The 19,953-nt window shown below is 50.6% G+C and overlaps 1 protein-coding gene across 2 annotated transcripts in view; it reads right to left on the reverse strand.

The window, feature by feature from the left end:
• CPPED1 (calcineurin like phosphoesterase domain containing 1) overlaps positions 1-19,953 on the reverse strand; it is a 200,549-nt gene that overhangs the window by 62,518 nt on the left and 118,078 nt on the right. The window contains exon 4 of one of the 2 annotated variants that reach the window (XM_057315400.1): positions 13,679-14,496. The exons of the other annotated variant lie outside the window; for it this stretch is intronic. Coding sequence (XP_057171383.1) covers positions 14,387-14,496 — 110 coding nt within the window. The 3' untranslated portion in view covers positions 13,679-14,386. Of the gene's footprint in view, positions 1-13,678; positions 14,497-19,953 lie in introns of those variants that run through there. 2 annotated transcript variants of the gene reach the window in all.

Below are 19,953 nucleotides of genomic sequence, written 5' to 3' on the forward strand. Positions count from 1 at the left end.
GAGGCAGAAGGGAAGCCCAGAGAAGCCCCGTGAGGATTCTGCCTGCTGGTTTGAGATTTGCAAGAGGAGAGGCCACAAGCCAAAAAATACAGGTGGCTTCTAGAAGCAGGGAAAGACAAGGAAACGAACTCCCCTCTAGAGCCTTAAGAACACAGCCCCACCAGCACCTTGCTTTTTAGCCCAGTGGGACCTCACTTCAAGCTTCTGAACAAAGAACTGGAAGAGAGTAAGTTAGTGTACTTTCAAGCCGCGAAGTCAGTGGTAGCTTGTTACAGCAACAACAGGACACTAATACGCCCAGAACCTTTCCTGGCACCCTGGTGCTGCGTGTCAGGGGAGCGCAAGACACCGGAGGTCGTGATGAAGAAGGCAGGGTAGCATCAGGAGGATTTGCTGGAGGCGGCCGTGTCTGAGCTCAAGCTGGAGGTGCAAGCCACTGGAGGGACTGTGGTTTTCAGATCTCCCGGGAGAGCCAAGCCAGCACAGGGTGCTTGGAAGAGGGCATGCCGTCGGTTCTCCGCAGCTGGAGAAAGCAGCAGGCCCGGGGCACTGGTGGTCCCCACAGCATGGTTCTTGGACTTTGTTCCCCAGCAATAGGGAGTGTGTGTGTCTGGGGGGGAATAGCTGGGTAATCCACAGTGTCTTCCCATCTGCCTTGAGGAGCCCACCCTGGCTGCCCTGTGGGGAGCGCATGGGAGGGGAACTGGAGGCAGGCAGACAACACAAGTGGCCACTGCAACATCTGAGCAGAAGGGGACAGGCCTGCACAAGGCTCTGGCAGAAGGGAGAATCACGGATGGACTGGGGGGTGGTCACAGGGACCAATCCCCTGGACTTGGAGTGGGCAGAGGGATCAGAGAGGGAGGTGGGCTCTTGTGTGAGGTACTGGGCACATCCCTTTGGCCACAATTCCTTTACCATGTCCTACCCGGCGTTTCCAACAGCTGCTCGGTACTCCTTGAAGCTGACGCACATCCCTGTCCCCGGAGGAACGTTGAACGGGGAGCAGGGGTTGTCATTTACCATCTGCTGAGAGAGGCCCCAGTGGAAGAGGACGCGTGTTAATTAGGAGGGACATGGGAAAGGGAGAAAATGACCACCATCTGCTCTGGTGCTTTGGGGGAAGGGAGGGACAAGGACAAGGACATGGAAGTGGTGACCCCAATTTAGTCCCAAATACAGCTATCTCAAGGTTGGAGCTTCAGGGAGCCAGGTGTCCTTGGTGATGCCCTTGGCGGACAGTTTGTGGTCCCCCCCTAGAAAGTGGCCCTGGGCCTTCTCACCGAGCAGGACCGCCTGCCGTGGCCCGTCCGTCCACGCTGGGCAGCTGTGGGAAGGGCGCCCGGGCAGGGACCTTGACTGAGGATGGGTATGGCGGTGGGACAAGGAGTCTGCTGGCTGAGGACGGTAGGTACAGGGGAGAGGAGTGAAGGTGGAGAAGCTGACTCCAGGACAAATGGATTCAGGGTAGGGATCCTTCACTTTAACAAAATCGGACACCATTTCCAGGCAGTTGGGAGTAGAGGGGAGGAAAAGGTGCTGTATGTTGAATACTGTGCAAGTTAACCTTCTTATGAAGACTAAAAAGATCATGCTCGCAAGAAGAACAGTGTAGACCAGGAGAGGTCAGTTCCGTAACCCAATAGGCACCGGGTGCCCGTGCCCTCGAGGACGGAGACACAGGAGCCCCATTTTCTTCCCACAACCTGCACCACCACTTGCTTCACCAGAACCCTTCCTATGGCCACGGTGTTCGGTGTCCACGGTGCGAGGACAGACTTCAAGCAGCGTGGGGCCTCGGGAACCAAGCTGTGAGCAGGGTTCCTGGCTTCCCCCTGGGGCACCCACGTGGGTTGTAGCAGGGTGGGCAAATACCAGTTTGCAGCTTGAGAGCAGTGAGAACCCGGATTCTGACCACGCACGCATCTATCACTTTATGTCACGTCTCCGGATGTGTGAGCCCCACTTTCCCAGGGACACGGCTCCCATTTCCTGGCCAAATGTGCTTCCTTCAAGCAGGAAATGATCAATGACCGTGGTCTTGACCTCCGACAACCTGGGTAAGTCCCCCAGAACACAGAAGTAACTTCACCACTGAACAGGCAGATACTCGACAGAGAAGAACTGGCAGAAGTGCTAAGTGGTCCAAACGTGACTGGTCTAGTTCTGGACTGCAAGACGGAGTCAGGACAATACACAGATCACGAGAAGCAGCCCAAGTGTGCTGGCACATACGGTATGCTAGGTACCATGACCGAGGGGGTGCCCACTAGGACTGCCCTGACCAAGTACCACAGGCTGGGAGGCTGAACAGCAGAAGCTTCTCATTGTTCAGGAGGGCTGGAAGTCCCAGATCAAGGACCTTCTGGAGAAGCCACTGTCCGGTCTCACCCACAGCCACCACCTCATACGTGTTCACATGGCCCTTCCCTTGCGCAGTGCACTCCTGGGTGCCCTTCCTAGGACACCAGTTGTACGGACTGGAGCCGCACCTTCATGACCTCATTTAGCCTGAATTACCTCCTTTAAGGCTTATCTCCAAATATAGTCACACTGGGAGTTAGGACTTCAACACAGGAGTGTGTGTTGGGGTTGGGGTGGTGGGTGGTGGGGGTGGGGATGGTTCAGTCCAGAGCACAGGGATCCCCTACCCCTCAGTCTCCTACAGGGAGCTTTTTTTTTTTTTTTTTAAGATTTTATTTATTTATTTGACAGAGAGAGAGAGACAGCCAGCGAGAGAGAGAACACAAGCAGGGGGAGTGGGAGAGGAAGAAGCAGGCTCATAGCAGAGAAGCCTGATGCGGGGCTCGATCCCAGGGATCCAGCATCACGCCCGGAGCTGAAGGCAGACGCTTAACGACTGAGCCACCCAGGAGCCCTGGGAGCTACTATTATTTGACATTTTACAGACGTGGAACCTGAGGCTTCAGGTGCACAGTGGCCCCTTGGGGTCCAGAGTCTGTGCTCTTGACCACAGGGGTGATCCTGCCTTCCCCCAGCAGCAGCACACTTCCTGTAAGTGGACGGCAGGAACGTTCCCCCAGCAAGAGTACTTTGAATTTCCCAGGCACCTTCCTAAGTGATCTGCCGACAGGAGAACCAAGAGTTCAGCACAGGCTCTGTCCTCACCTTGAGTTGACCTCTTGAGAAGCTACAGAGCATCCTGACTTTGCTCCGGGGGTAAATGGAGAGGACGCCTCCAAGGCAGGACTGTGGTAAATTGGGGGATGCAGAGCTCTCAGTCTGTAAGAGAGGTGCAAAGCAATTCCGTGGTCAATCCTCCTTCTTCTTTTCTGGAAGTTCTTGGCACTGAAAAAGACCTGAAGCCTTTCTTGCTCCAAGAGCCATGCCCGGAGCGTCCCTGACCACAGCAGGGGGGAGTTGAAGAGGTTCAGCAAATCCACCACACAGTGGTCACCAGCAGAGCTGCTGTTCGGTCATCCGTCCACAAGGAACAAAGGGGCCAAAGGCCAGAAAGCAAAGGAGATGATGAATTAGGAAGAGAAGAAATTAGAATGGGCCTTAGGACGGATGGTTTTCCTGAGGAACTATTAAAACACAATATAAAGCTGCAAATAATAGAGCAGTGTGAGACCAACGTAAGAATGAACCCTCCCGTCAATAAAACCGAATAGTTTTAAAATGGGCTCCAGCAGCACTTTGTGAAAGCTAGGACCCATGCAATGATTCAGGCTATCAGTATTCCTCAGACAGGTACTGAGGCAAGAACTCCAAAAAGCAGAAACAGATACAAAACTATAGATCAGAGAATATAAAGTATTTCCTAGAAGGTTCTAAGAAACTTACATACCGTTAATAAAGGAGAGCAAAGCGGGCCGACCGCAGACATACACAGAACGATGTAACAGGAAATTAAAAATTGGATAGCAACAAAACTGGGCAAAAAAGGAGGTTGAAGAGACAAGGATAAATCTTTCCTGATTAATAAGGGACTCATCACGGGATGCTGCAGGTTCACGAAGGAGAAGCCGATTATAAAAACGCAAGTCACTTCTTCCCAAATTTTATAAATGTCATCTACTCCCTTGTCAAAGCCCCAGTAAGATTTTTTCATAGAGTTCGACAAGATTACTCTGAAATTCAAAACAAGAGCAGGGACCATCTTGGGAAAACAAACAAAATGAGACTTGTCTCACCAGTTACCACAAATAAATTACAAAGCCTTAGGACACCAGAGCAGAAACGAACGTGCCTATGACGGACAATCCAGACCAGGGGAGAGGAGGGGGTTTCCTGTGTAAAAGGACAGACTTCCCATAAACCAAGAAGCTTCCATTGTTTGTAATGGGACAATTGTTCAAGCTCCACACTGGGTGTAGACATTACTTAAAAATAAAACCTTAAGGGGCGCCCGGGTGGCTCAGTTAAGCACCTGCCTTGGGTTCAGGTCATGATCCCAGTGTGCTGGGATCCAGCCCGCCATCGGGCTCCCTGCTCAGCGGGGGAGTCTGCTTCTCCCTCTCCCTCTGCCTGCCGCTCCCCCTGCTTGTGTTCTCTCTCTGTACCTCCCTCCCACCCTTTCCCGCCAACTTAAAATTAAATCAATTAAAATCTTAGGTTAAAAAAAAAAAAAAAGCAAGTTCAAAGGCAAGCAACTTTCCAGAAGGTATTAGCACAGGGGACACGTTATCTAGAATGATTATACGTAGATTCATTTGAGGGAGCGAAAGCCTTTTATGTTAAAAGATAAACCACGAGGCAAGTGGGTAGTGGTGATGAATGTGCAATTCCAAGAGGAAATGCAAGTACCCAACGATCATATGAAAAGGCGTTCAAGCTACTTGGCCATCGAAATGCAAACTGAGACAACGAACTATTTCTACCTACCAGATTGCCAAAAGCCGAAATACAGGACTTTCACGCATGGCTGCTCGGCAACTGCCAGAACCATTCAGGAGACTAGGTCAGCAGTAACCCACATGCCTACCTCGGGTGGCGCAAAGCTACTTTTCACCGCTCTCCCCCCAGGGGAAAACATTTGCTCGTGTTGGCGAGAGAGCCTGAACAGTGCCGTGTGCAAAAGCAAAGTCAGACAACAACGCAAATGCCCAGCGCTGGGTGAACGGCTGGATAGACCTCAGTTCTCTGCACCATTGTCTACTGCACAGCTGCTGGAAAGAAGGAAATTAAGCGTACTGGTAAACCTCTGATACAGTGGTAAAAAAAAAAAAAAATTGAACGATACATTCGGGATGGTATTGTTGACACCAAAACCAGAAACAGTCCTTTCAAAGGGTATGGATACTCTCACGCAGAAAAATGTCTGGAAAGGCACGTGCTTAGCCAGGGACAACGGGGGCGGGGGGGGGGGGGGGGAAGGAGGGAGGTCTGAATAGTGGCTAGTGGTCAGAGAGAACTTTGTTAACATCTAGGTTGTCAAGAACATAGTTGTCTAAAAGGACTGAGAAGAACTCAAACTTGGCCAGTACATTTAAGACCTTGACAAGGATCTCCAGAAATATCTACTTGCATCTGAAGAGAATGAGCAAGGGATGGGAGCAAGGAACGCACGAGGTGGGATCTGCCTCACTCCAGTAAAGCAATGTCCCGAGTAAAACATTCTGCTTGTGCAAGTTCATGATCTAAGAAAGTGGCATATCTTCTCATCCCGAGGGACACAGCACGTGTTCAGTTATAGAAATCAGGATTTCCATATTCAAGTCCCAACCCCACTACTTCTAAACTGGCGATCTTTGGGCAAGCCATTTGACGTCACTGAGTCTGATTTCTATATACAACAGAAGGGCATGCCATGCCGTCCACTCTGCTTTCCCGTGACTGAGTCAGACACAAGATAACAGTAGCAGAAGTGCTCTAGAGGTTGTAAAAAAGGGGCGCCTGGGTGGCTCAGTCGTTAGGCGTCTGCCTTTGGCTCAGGGCGTGATCCCAGCGTCCTGGGATCAAGCCCCACATCGGGCTCCTCTGCTGGGAGCCTGCTTCTTCCTCTCCCACTCCCCTGCTTGTGTTCCCTCTCTCGCTGGCTGTCTCTCTCTGTCAAATAAATAAATAAAATCTTAAAAAAAAATAAAGGCTGTAAAAAAAAACTAAAGATCTACAACAGTGATTCTCTCCCCCAAACACACACACACACACACACACACACACACACTCTCTCTCTCTCTCTCTCTCTCTCCCCCCCCCCCCACCTTCCCCAGGATAATGTACATATCCACTAATTAAAGACACGGTTAAAAGAACCCCCCCCCAACTTCTCATCAGTTCAATACCTTACACGACTTTCTAAAATAAGGCCCAGATGAAATAATCACATCAACACGAAACCATAAAAAGACCCAAATCCCAACAGTATCATTCCTAGACAGAAAAGGGCTTGATCACACAATATTTGATCACATGAAAACTTTGAACTTCTGTACATCAAGTAACATAAGCAAAAATAAGGCAGGCAACAAACCTCAAAGGCAAAAGACGGCACATTTAGTACAGAAAGACCTTCCACAAACCAGTGTGAAAAACACACAAATTCTCTAACAGGGAAATAGGTGCCAGAATTCTAAGCCAATAAACCCCCCAAAAATGAAAACTCAAGGAAAGGAAAAAAAAATAAAACAAATGCGATACTTTTTTGGCGACCATACTGGCCAAAATCAAAATACCAGGAATACTTAATGCTGCCAAAAATCAAGCAGGACAGACCCCAGAGCAATGCCATTTGGGGAGCTACCTGCCAGCCAGACACGTGATTTAACACTTTCCAGGATCTGCATTAAAAGCAAAAATAACCAAGTGAAATTTTAATATCTTTAACCCAATGTATCAGAAGTGTTATTTTAACTTGCTATAAAATTAAGATGTGTTCCCTTTTCTGGGAAGGTAGTACTCCTCTGAAATCTGGTATTTTAGACTTACAGCATCTCTCAATCCAGATGCTAAACTTTCGTTGGAAAGGTTTTAAATTTCCTAAGATTCTCCATGGAAAAAGGAGACTCTCATACCCATTTTGTCCCAAACGTATTTAAGTCTTCCAAGAACTGAATCGAGTATCAGGCTTTAAAGTTCATTCTAGAAGAATTAAAACTCAAACCGTTCCTTGGTCCCACTAGCCACATTTCAAGCACCTAAGTGCCAGGCATGGCTGGTGGCGGCCGGACTGGGCAGCATAGTTCTGGAGTTCGGGAGTAAGTCTGCCTGACTAGCTTCCTGTCCCTGCAGAAGGGAGAGGCAGCTCCTCACTCAGGCTCCTGAAACCAGACACAGGGACTCGGATCACTATCCTTATGTATTTCCAGACTTCCCCTCCTAGCCAGGTACCTTCCACTCGCTGGACAGCACAGATCCGTCCCCTCGTCCTTCTCTGTGCCAGCTGGGCTGGGTTTTCTAGGAGCCCCCAGCCCTGTCCTCAAGTGGCGGGCACACGTTAAGTTCTCAGGCTATGAACAGTCCATAATGACGGGAATAAGAAAGCTAAGAACACAAAGCAGTAGGTTCCGTCGTCGAGTAGCTCATGGTACCAGATGCTTTCCGTTTCTCATCATCAACAGTCTGCACACCTCCAGTTTACAGCCAGGAAGTAGGCTCAGAGCAGAAAGCTCTGTGTTCAGGTCACGGTACGGGCCTATTCACAGAGTCACCCATTATTCGACGACAGGTAACGGCCCCAAACCCCTCCCAGGCTGTTCCGCAGTCTGAGTGAAAGCTCCCTCCCCCGGGGAACCAGCAGGGGCTCCCAACTCTCCTTGCAGGATCATCGGGGGGTGTTGGGATCCCCTTGGGGCTATGGCTTCTTTCCAAAATATCATTCAGCTAACACAAAGAAAGGACCCACCATGTGACCACTTCTTCTGTGTTGAGCACCATGCCAAACCCTTTCCAAACAACTCTCACAGCAACTTGTGAAATAGGAATGGTCCTTTCTACCATTTTACAGAGAACCAACCTGCCCAAGGGCAGGCAGGAAGTGGGAAGGGCTGGGATTTCACTGTGGAACGTGCACCCTACGCTCTCCCCCAATGACCAGTGCTGTCTGGGCAAGACTACCAGGGGTGGGGTTCCCTGCATACCTCAGTCCCCACCTCTGAGTGATCTAATACTGGTCTCAGGGGGCTGCGATCGGGGCTGAGTAAGCCCCATCATGTGTCAGACGAAAGCATGCTCATCGGTTCCACGTGTCCTACGTACAGTGGGCCATTTCGAAGGCCAGCGTGTTGGGGTTGGATCATCGGGCACCCACTATGCCATTACATCTCAGGCTCTTAAGCCTGCAGGCTAGGTGCTAGCATCTGCCTTCACATGGAAAACGAAGGTACGAAGGCAAAGAGATGCATTTAAGACAACAAAGGAAGTCAATGGCAGAGTCCGGGTATGAAGCCACATCCTGTAAGCAGGGGTTCCCGCTGAAGGGGCGTTCTTCAGGCACACACCATTTACCAGACACCTGTGGGTCAGGCAGATGAGGTGCACAGGACCCCGAAAGGAGTAGAACCAACATCGTGCATGGTCCTAGGTGTTCAGCCCCCAGTAGGGGGACAGTCTTCCATGGAGACCATGTTTCCATCTGCCACCCCCCTCACCTGCAATTTCCCGGCCCCTCCAGAGTTAGGTGGCTGGGACACGGTCACTGGTCACAGCCTGTAAGCACTCCATGGCAGTGAGGGGGACCCTCTCCGGGGGGAGGCAGGACACTCTGCACTCCCAAGTCATGCGCCATGCTGGTGGAGCCAGCCTGCATCGTGAGCCACCCCGTGAGTGACAGCCGAGTGTCCCCATGCAGGGCGAGGGCTAGGCTTTCAGGTGTGAAGCCAGGGAGAGCAGTCAGTTGCTGCAGGAGAGCCGAACACATTCTGGGGAACACGGGGAGAGGGGATCAAGCACTACACAAAGAAGCCACGATAGAACCTACCTACGAGGGGCACAGGGAGAGTTTAACAGACGGATTTGGTCTCACTTGGGAGGCAGGGGTTGGTAATGGGAAGGCTGAGTGGAGAATGGACAGGCAGGGATGGTGGCAGGTCCAGTTTATTCACGGGCCAGGCACGGTGCCGCTTTGGAAGCATGTGAGCAGAAGCCACGCTCGCAAGGAGCCGGAATCTTGGGAGGGGGTTGGCTGGGGACTAAAGGGTTGGCCCCAGGAGTGTGGTTCATCAGGCACGGGGCACAGTTTGCTTCCACCAGCTTCCGCCTGAGAGAAGGGGAGCTCGTGGAGGAAAGCCTCCCCGCAGAACTGACAGAGCAGAAGGCTGGAGGGGAGTGGGGAGCTCCGGGTGCAGGGATTGTCAGAGGAGGCCATCCCGGAGTAGGTCTGTGAACCATTAAGAGGTGAAGAGAGAGATAGGCTCGGGCTGCTACTAGAAGTCTCCAGAGAGTCCTGAGCACAGAAGGAATGTTCTGCTTTTCAGAGGCTCTCTGCTAGTGGCAGGGCTTCTCCCCCAAGGGCAGTGAGGCCTCCGGGGGACATCTGACAATGGCTGCAGACAACTGTCGTAACTAGGGATGCTATCAGTTTCTAGGGGGGAGGCAAGGGATGCCACTCCAGGTCCCACGGTGCCCGGGACAGGCCCACGGCAGAGGACGATCCAGCCCCAAGCATTGTCGGGGTTTGCTCGACAAGAGACTGCAGACAGACAGCAGCAGCAGTGGACCGGTTTGGCTACGGAGTAATTCGGACGAAGTGGTGGCTTGGTCCCCAGGTTGCAAGAACTGGATTTTGGATGCTCTTATAGAAGGAACCATGGGCAGGATTTCTGGAGAATTCAAGTGGAATAATGGAGAAGTCAAGGACAACACAAAAGTTTACAGTTGAAGCACTCAAAGAGGCAATTTTAGGTAAGAAGTGTTAGTTGAGCACCTAGTACATGCCCACAAAACCAGCATTAAAAATCTCTGTCCTCATTAACACTTAGCAGCGAGTGGGAAGTAAACTGGCAGAGAAGCCAATAGTCACTTCTGGGGGCAATACACCCTCTTATTGCAATTTGATGGAGACCGTGATCAAGGGCAGCTGGAGAGCTTCTCCAGGGAGCAGACAGGAGACCTGGGGTGAAGACATGCCAGGCCGGCAGTAGTGCAGAAGCAAAGGTCCGGAGGCAGGAGTGTGCACGTGTTTGCAGAGCTGCAGGAAGACCAGTGGGGCTGGAGCAAGTCGGTGGAGGAAGCCGGCTCTGGACAGGGAGGAAGAGGGGCAAATCCAAGGGTTCTGCGGCCATGTCAGGGTTCAGATTTCATTTTCAGTGCAGCCAGCTGCCATTCGAGGGCTCGCCACTTCACGGTCTCCAAGCAGCTGTGGCAGGGGGTGGGGACCAAGGGGGCATCAGGGGAAACGGAGGACCCCCCCCAACCCGGGGAGGCTGTGCAGATGTCAGAAGGGAATGCTTTCTCTCCCGCCCCAACCCCAAGCCTGGGAGTCAGATGTACACGCAGAACCTAAAAAAATCAGATTCTAACAGCTGGGCTAGGGCCCTGAGCCTCCAGGGGACCCCAGGCCTCCTCTGCGCCCTTGCTGGGATCGCGCGGCACTGTCTCAATAGCCATCATCCCCAGCCACAACGCACCCTGCTATGTAGGTGGCTCAGGAGGCCAGTGGCCTGGGTGTTGGGTCCTGGCCACCAGACACCAGTCAATTCTGTGAGTTCCAACAGCCACGGTGCTTCAGGGGGACATCCCCACAGCTACGCCGGGGCACTGCGCAGGACCTCGCCAGCCTGTCCTCCAGCTCTGATATAAAATAGTCCTGGCACTTAGCTGAAAGCATGCAGAGTGCCTGGCCCATAGCAGGCACCCAGGAAACTGGCGCGACCATCTGTGGGGTGGAGAATTGGGTAGCAGGGGTACTCCCTGCCCGGCCCCTTGCAAGTCATCAACTCGAGGCCAGAAGGTGTTTGGATGGAAAGCTATCAGCACACGGGGGTCACTAGAGCCAGACCACCCGAGCCAGGGCCTCCCTGTGGGGCTCGGGCAGCTCCTTTGATTTTTGCTGAAACTCTGTTCTCTTCTACAAAGTGGGAAGAACGCGGCAACTGCCTCCTGGGCTGAAGAGCGACCTCGACCAGGGAACACACGGCAGCTTCAGCGTCGGGCTGAAGCAAAGACTGGGGGTGCGGCACAGACAGCTGTGCTTAAAAGGCGCGATGTACATAACAGGGGGACACCCACTGCCTGCCGTAAGCCAGCAGCAGGGGCGTCTTCCCACCCATCTACACACTTCGGGCAAAGCCACAGGCCAACCAAGGGCGGACGTGGGACAAACGGTCCTTGCTTGCTGCTTCCAGCCCCTTCTGTCCCTCTGCTAACAGCACAGAGAACTGGCTGTAGATAGACTTCACACAAAGCTGAGAACACCTCCCTCACTTGCAAGGGCCCCTTTCAAGACCGGGGCACCGATTTTGTATCCATGGTTTGATTTTTTTAAGTGTCAATAATTTCTTAAGGAGACCCAGCAAATTAGGTCAACTTCAGGCCCTGCAGAGCCACCACCTGCTGCCGTCTACACAGGCAGGTGACATTACCTGGGCACCGACATTTCAGGTGCTACATAACCACGACGGTGCTTCCCAGACGTCCCCGGGCATCAGCGTCCCCAGGAGTGATTACTAAAATCAAGTGGATTGAAACCCACCTTCAGTGTTTGAGGCAGATCCAGGTGGAGCTGGAGGAAGTGTATTTCCAGAAGCTCCCAGGAGACGCTGCTGCTGCTCCAGGATCACAGTGAGAGCCGCAGCTCTATGAACGTTCCTCCTACCTTCCACCTGCCCTAATGCCCCAATTCACTTACCTGGAGAAGTTCCTTCAGCCTGTAAACGCGCTTGACTCCTGCCTCCAAGGGCCTAAATAAACCCTGCTTGTCCACCTCCCTCCAGGAAGCCCCAATCCTTTCCCTGTTTCCCAGCTATAAGACGGTAACGGTCAGCTACTTCACTGCTAACCCCAGCCACACGATGAAAAACCATTCCTTATGCAAGTTTTCCCATGCTTCCCCACGTCGGCAGACGAAGGGAAGGCCCGTTGTTTACCTCAACTTACAAGGTTGCTTCTTCCCCCACTATCCCGCCCAGGGTCCCTCTCCTTCCCCCAGCTGGGCTCCTACATGCTGGTTGAGACCCAATCCCTCCTCAGGTTCCTCCCAAGAGAACCTCCCAGCAAAGAGACTCGCCAAGACCCACAGGAGAGACCACCACGCTTTCACAACAAGCCTCTGTCCTCGCTTCCAAGAACAGCGTCTAGACTATGCAACTAACCATTTTACGAAAACTCCATCCAGCACTTGGCGGCTGGTCCTTCCTCCCGCACCTAGCGGTGCTGTCTGTCCCTGCAGCCCCCACAACGGCTCCTACGCACGTTGCCCCATCCCCCTGAGAGTCCAGCCGCTGTGCCCCTGGCCATTCTGCCTCCACTCTTATCCCACGACACTCAGCTTCCCCCGGCTAACACCCTCTCCTCTACGAACTCCAGCAGCAAGGGGACGCCCCACAGTTGAACGAACGCTCAGAGGCCTGGGTCCATGGCTGGTCTGAGGCCAACAGAAAAGAGAAAAAAGATGCCACTCACCGCTCTGGCTCCCAGGGACGTCCTGCCGGATCTACTGAAGAGCTGGGGAGAGGGCGTGGGGCGCAGCTGGGCATTAAGTCCCGGTGGTTTCACATGAGCCGCAGCTGAGAACCCTCGGGCCCCCCGTGCAGACTCCTGCGGGCCCCTCGGGCTCTGGGGCGGGGGCGGGGAGGGAGGGGGCGAACCTTGATCTCCTGCACGTGGTCAGACCCATCCAAGGCAGCCCCACCCAAGAACCCACGAGTCACAGCTGAAGCGGGTGGGGGCCTGGGGATCTGCTTTTCACAAGCAAGCTCAGGCAGGTGGCCGCACATACACACGCACACTCACGGAAGGAAGTTTGGGGACCATGCTCCTGGATCTAGGGGTGTATTTGTAAGCCTTCTTTGCTCTCAGGGCATCTGAGGGGCCTCAGCTGGGAGGGGTCTGCTTCTTTCTTCGGGTTTTGTTTGCTTGCGTTCTCAATGAGCCGAGGCGCTCACAACCCTCAGCTCTCTGAGCAGACGCTTTACAGACAAGGAAGCAAAGCTTTATGATGACAAATCACCCCATTTAAAAATATCATCCCCCACCCCGTTTATTCCAGTCTTGCATAGCTGTTATAAGGCATTGAGAAACTGTAAAAATATAAATTAGAAACATAAAAATGATAATCACCTGGAATCCCACCACCGACCGATTCCAACACCACTGACATTGTGATACATTCCACCAAGTACTTTTCCTATACGTATATTTAACACAGTTGGGAGCTCATCAGATAGTTTTTTTTTAAAGATTTATTTATTTTGGAGACAGCGAGAGAGCGCATGAGCGGGGGGGGGGGGAGGGATGGGCAGAGGGAGAGAATGTCAGGCAGACTCCCCACTGAGCCCAGAGACCAACATGGGGTCTGATCTCAGGACCCCAAGACTCATGATCTGAGTGAAATCAAGAGAGTTGGACACTTAACTGACTGAGCCACCCAGGTGCCCCTTGTATTTTTTTTAAGCTCAATTAAGGTATAACTGACACAATAATCTGCACATATTTAATGTGTATAATTTGACACGAATACACTCATGAAACATCACCACAGTCAAGACGATGAACATATCCATCACTCTCAAGTCAAATTTTTTTAAAAGATTTTATTTATTTGAGAGAGAGAGAGAGCATGAGCGGGGTTAGGGGCAGAGGGAGAAGCAGGCTCCCTAGTGAGCAGGGAGCCCCATGTAGGGCTCTATCCCAAGACCCCGGGATCATGACCTGAGCTGAAGGCAGACACTTAATCGACTGAGCCACCCAGGCGCCTCCGCAAGTCAAATTTTTTTTAAGTGGAGTTTTTTTATTTTGGAATAATTCTGGATTTACAGAGAAGTTGCAAAGAGAGCTCCGGTATAACCCAGGCCCAGTTTACCCTAATGTGAATATCTCACATACCATGTACGTTTATTAAAACCAAGACTTTAGGGTTGGTATGTTACTATTAATTCAGAGACAGATTTCATTTGAATTTCACCACATGAATTTTTCATGGTGTCCTCTCTTCTGTTCTAGAATTCAACTCAGGATGCTGAACTGCATTTAGCCAAACAGTTTAACACCTTATCTTTGGTTACTTAACATTAATCCTCTTGAAAAAATAGAAACTTCAAAAACATTGTTTCAAATAACTGCTTCATATTTCTTGTTATCAATTTTTCCTATTGCTTGACGTAGGTGATTTCTAAGTTTTCCTCTTGCAAGTGAATTTTGCCATGAAACTCTCTGCACCTAAATTTCTGTTCGCATCTTGTCTTGTTTCCTTGGGATTTCTTCCTCCCCCTCCTCCAGGTCTATTGAGATGTAATTGACATATAAGATTATTTTCCTTGAAATATAACTAGGAGGTCGAAGTCCTTTGATATATACTTGCTTCTTGTCTTCTCAAGAAGGCAGTTAGATTTGGCAATCGTGATGACACTCGTTTCACTGCCGAGTCATCAGTGGAAGCTAAAATTAAAGTGTGAAGGTTTGATGAGAAATGGGATATTCACATGGTCTCAAAATAACTCCCCACATATTATTCCTTGATTACAAAGGAAAGAATAGCCGCTTTAAGTGGAGAAACCCGGCAGACACCATCTTAATTGAGTAGTGGGAGTTAAAGACATCGAATGACACAGGCCAACACCTGAGCCACCAGGTTCTGACATCCCAAGAAAACCGCCAAGATTGATCTGTGACATCCCTGCCCGAGATGCATTACCTGAATCTAATAACGAGAAAACTTCAGGCAAACCCAAAGTGTGGAACATTCTACACAATAATTGGTTGTACTCTGCAAAAATGTCAAGGTCGTGAAAGGCAAAGGGAAGCTGAGGAACGTTCTAGATGAAACGAGATGAGAGAGACATGACCACCAAAGGCAATATGTAATCCCGGCTTGGATCCTGAAGAGTTGAAAAAGAGTTTTGGGGGAAAAAAAAAAGGATGTAAAAGACGTTTTGGGGAAAATTGGCCCATAGATTAGAGTACCATATCAGTGCTAATTTGCTGACTTTGATAAGGATTTCTTTATGGAGGAGGCAGTGTGGACTTCCATCTATAAGGTGTTCCGGAGATAACTGATATTAGACTATTTTTAAGTGCTAAGAGGCATATTATGATGCCTTAGGATTCAAGCATCAGAAGAGCCTATTATCGCTCCAAGGTGATGGTGAGATGTTCCCATGAAGACTTGAAGTTTCCAATTTCCAGGAAAGTTGCAAATTACAACAAAAAACTCCCATATGCTTCTTAACGAGAGACCTTATTCAAGTTCTAATATGCTCTTTACTGGAAAACACCCAGTCCACAATGGTGCTTTGAAACCAAGTCCAATGTCTCTCTAGTCTCCTTCAGTCTGGGCTGAATTAGAAAGGACAGAAGAAAGGAGGGAGAGAGGAAGGGTGAGAGGGCTGGTCTAGATTTTTAGAGGACCCTCTGTTTTCTCAACATCAAATTTTCTGATTAGGAAAATTTGGGAAACAGCAAAACACACAGAGGAAACTCTTCTCACGTTCACTCCACCCAGACAGGCATTGCTCACGCTTGGATGAATTCCTCATTTGTTTGTTCTTTGATCATGTTTGAGATTAGAGTGAATATAAAACATTCCAGGGCTACATGACATCTCTCGGTGAACCTGCTCAGAGGACAGATTTTTGTCCTTGCTCTACCCCATGTCCACTGAGTTGGCATCTGTATTTTTACCTGGTTTCCAGGGACACTGATGCACTTTAAGAATCATCTTTGTGGGCTGGGGCGCCTGGGGGGCTCAGTCATGAAGCATCTGCCTTTGGCTCAGGTCATGGTCCCAGGGTCCTGGGATCGAGCTCTGCATCTGGCTCCCTGCTCAGGAGGGAGTGTGCTTCTCCCTCTCCCTCTGCTCCTCTCCCCTGCTTGTGTGCTCTCTCTCCCTCAAATTAATAAAAAATCTTTAAAAAAAAAAAAAGGAATCATCTTTGCATTCTGTATTTCTCATTTAATACTACACATAAACATTTCCCTTCACCATGAGGTCTTTTCAACCGCTTATATGATCATATATTACTTATATCACCTGAATGATTTTAAAAATCTTCTAAAGGCCAGCCATCCTCACAATTTTGGTTTATAACTTGTGTTCCCAGAAGGAGTCTACCGAGAGGTGGACACAGCAGGAGCTGAGGGAGTGTCTGTGGAATCTCAATGAAATGACAAGTGGGATTCATGTGTCAAGAAATGGAGAGAAGCAGAATCTGCCCCAGAGACTCCCACGTTTGAGGGGAAGCGCGAGCTGGTGCCGTCACACCGGGTGGGGTATCTGCTGAAATTACATCTACACACAGCCATTGACCCAGCGTCTCCAGGACCAGGAATTGGGTTCCTGCGGACATCCTGCACAGAGAGCAAAGACAGATGATCTGAAGAGCTCGCCGCAGCATTGCTTGTAAGAGCAGATAACGGGATACGACATAAATATCCATCGATATGCGAGGGAGGCCATTCCACGGAAGGCCGGGCAGCCATGAAAGGAATGTACCAGTTCTACACCTCGTGATGCTAAGAGAGGCCCAAATACCTCATGAACTGGACGGAAACCGCATGTGTACCTGGTTTAAAGGATTCGCGGTCTCTGTCCATTCGCAGGTTTGTATGTGCACGAAACACTTCCGGAAGGACACAGAGAGACGGTTACAACAGTCGTGGCTTGTGGGGAGGTAGCCTCTGAGGTCTGGGGCAAAAAGATCTGTTTTTTATCGTAGTTTTTCTTGTGCTGTTTGGAATTTTTACCTTGTGGATGTATTATTTGCTTTGTTAAAAAACAAAACCAAACAAAGGAACAAAGAAGTAAATAAACGCTAACGAAATGTTAGCTGCAGGGGGCAGCAGCGATTGGGAGCGTGCAGGGTGCAGTGCGTGCCCTGCAGGGTATTTCCAGGTGGTGCTAAATGGGTCCTGACACCTCCTCCTCATTGCAGCGGGCTGGCAGGTCTGAGATGCACCTGTCGCCTGTCCCCGCTGCAGTGGGGCGGGGGGGAGCGTCTGCGTGCTGAGCTCGTGCAGTGTGGGGTCCCTGCCCTGCCGACTGGGAAGCTCAAGTCCCATCCACAGGTTTCCAAATCAGCTCCCGGGCCTCTAGGCTTCTTCCCACTGCTTTAGTGTGGCCCGACTAAACTTCCAGCTCTGGGGCCTCCTCCTTCTGGGTTTATGAAGTGGCTCCTGGGCCTGGCAGCCCAGCCCATGTCCCGCCGAATGCGGTGGATGGGAAAGGCAGTGCAGAGAGCAGGGTTCAAGACTTGCTTTCCCCCCTTACTGTGTGGCCTTGGGAAACTTACTCAACGTCTCTGAGCCTTCCTTCCCTCATCTGTAAGAGGGGGTTAATAATCATAGCTATGTATCTCATGGGGCTGTGTTAAATGAGATGGTCTGTAGTAGAAACTCATCAGAAACCAGCTATTTCATTCACAAACATCCATCAAGCCCCCTAGTCAATATTAAATCCTTTGATAAGAACTGGGGATTAAAAATGTCTTTAAAGGTGAAAGAGTCTAATAGGAAAAGGGTACTATGTAATATTTAATCGTTATTTTTCAAAATGCCTCCACATTTATTATCTTCCTTAGTTTGTATTATAACCCTATGAAGTGGCTATTAGGACTCAGATTTTATAGGTGACGACACGAAGGCTCACAGAGGAACGGAGCAGTGGGGCTGGGGTAACGAGGAGGCTGGGCTGCTGACATCGCTTCCGACGCTGGACGCGGGGTTCTCACGTGCAAGCAATCGTCTGTCACAGCAGCCGGGCGCCGGGCAATTCAGGCCCGGCCCTCCTCCGAGCGAGCGCAGACCCCACCGGGTGAAGGCTCCGTCCCATGAGACAGTCCCCTACTTCAGATGCCAACCCCAACTAACGGGTCCCCACTACTCACAACTTCTGTCGGACTTGGCTACAGGTGGTTCCAAAGTTGCTTAATTCAGCCCTTGATGCTATCAGTATGGGCTCTGGGACAGTGTCTCTGCGGTTTTGTTTTTAACCTTCTTCCTAGGGTTGCCCTGACACCGCAACCTGAAGATGCCCTAGAGCAGGCAGGGAGGAAGGGCTTCTCTGCGGACAAGTCTGGCTTTGAGCCAGGAGGGAAAAATCGATCCCTCGAGCTCCAGCAGACTTCCCCTTACATCTCACCGGCCAGAGCTGAGTCCCGCGCCCATGCCTATGCCAATCACCAATGTGATCTAGAAGGCTCTACAAGGTCTGGGTGCTGCCCCCCTGGCCAGCCTCAGCAGATGCCATGGTCCCCAGATCAGCTCTTTGAATGACATTGTTCCCCCCGGGGTCTCCCCTCTTACTACCAATGCGTCCTTCCTATCTCGGTTAAGTTTTTTAAAAGAATTTACTGAACCTCTCTGCCTTACTTTCCACCTCAGCAAAATGCATTCATATTATCCGTCACATTTCTGTGGGGAGACTGCTTGGTTGGGCGGTTCTTTGCTCTCACTCGGGGTGGCATGCGGCAGCTGCCAGACGGTGGCTGTGGCAGCTGGGACCAAGATGGCGCTGCTCATATGGCTGGTGCTCTGGAGAGGTAGCTGGAAGGTGGGGCCTCACGGGGTCTCCTCATAGGACTTGGGCTTCTTTACATGGCAGCTGGATCCCAGAAGCACAAAAGTAGAAGATGCCAGGTCTTCTGAAGGCTTTTGGGTTCAGAGCTAGCATGCTGTCAGGCCTTCCCTGTTTCACTTGGTTAAAATGAGTCCCAGGACCACCCCAAAGTCAAGGGGAGGGGGTTTCTGCAGGGTCCGAACACCGAGAAGCACAGGTCACTGGGCAGGTACCTAATCAGTAGCTTCCAGAGCAGAGGAGACACAATCCCTTAAGTTCTCTGGCATCACAAGACACACGTAGCCAAATGAGTAAGTCGGAGAAAGTCACATTTCTTCTAACCCCAGATAATGTTCTGTTCACACTAAGCCCATTTTATATGGGAAGACAGCTAAAATAATAACCTTTTCTTGACAAGGGCTCAACATCTAAAATCTTACTTAAAGAAGTTTTTCCTCTGTCTCCTTTTTTGGGGGGGCGGGGGTGCAGGGAATCTCGAGACCCAGCAGTGATAGTGGGAGAGCACTGGAATAGGAGTCAGGAGATGTAGATTATAATCCCAATTTGGCAACTAAGTAGCTAAGGCTTTGGGAAATCTCTTTTCCCTGCACAAGCTGTGTCTCTAGGAAAACCAGAAGGGTAGGACTACATATGAGATGGAAATAGGCTTCCGTTATGACAGCTTTTCCCACAGCATGGGGCCTGTCCTGCCAGAGGGGCAGAAAATCATCTCTCGTCCCACATCTCATGATGTTAGGTGCCACAGCCGCATGGCATGAACTAATATCCTCGCTTACTAAGTTCCTTCCTCAGATTCTTTTTCAGCCCTTCTGCTCACACCCAGGCGTGGCATGTCCTTAACCCAAAACGCATGATGGAGTAAACAGGTCAGTAGGACTAGCTGCTGTAACAACTCCAGAATCTTCCTGTCTTACATCCAGACAGCCAACAGACACGAAAAGATGCTCGAAATCACTCATCATCAGGGAAATGCAAATCAAAACCACAATGAGCGATCCCCTCACACCTCTCAGAATGGCTAAAACCAACAACTCAGGAAACAGCAGGTGTTGGCGAGGATGTGGAGAAAGGGGAACCCTCGTGCACTGTTGGCAGGAATGCAAACTGGTGCAACTACTCCGAAAAACTATGGAGGTTCCTCAAAAAGTTAAGAATAGATTCATCTTAAGATCCAGCAACCAAACTACTGGGTATTTACTCCCCCCCCACACACAAATACAAAAGCACTCATTGAAAGGGATACATGCACCCCTAGGTTTATAACAGCAGTGTTGGGGCGCCTGGGTGGCACAGCGGTTAAAGCGTCTGCCTTCGGCTCAGGG

Source organism: Ursus arctos, unplaced genomic scaffold (genome assembly GCF_023065955.2).
Source record: "Ursus arctos isolate Adak ecotype North America unplaced genomic scaffold, UrsArc2.0 scaffold_2, whole genome shotgun sequence".
Taxonomy (NCBI): Eukaryota; Metazoa; Chordata; class Mammalia; order Carnivora; family Ursidae; genus Ursus; species Ursus arctos.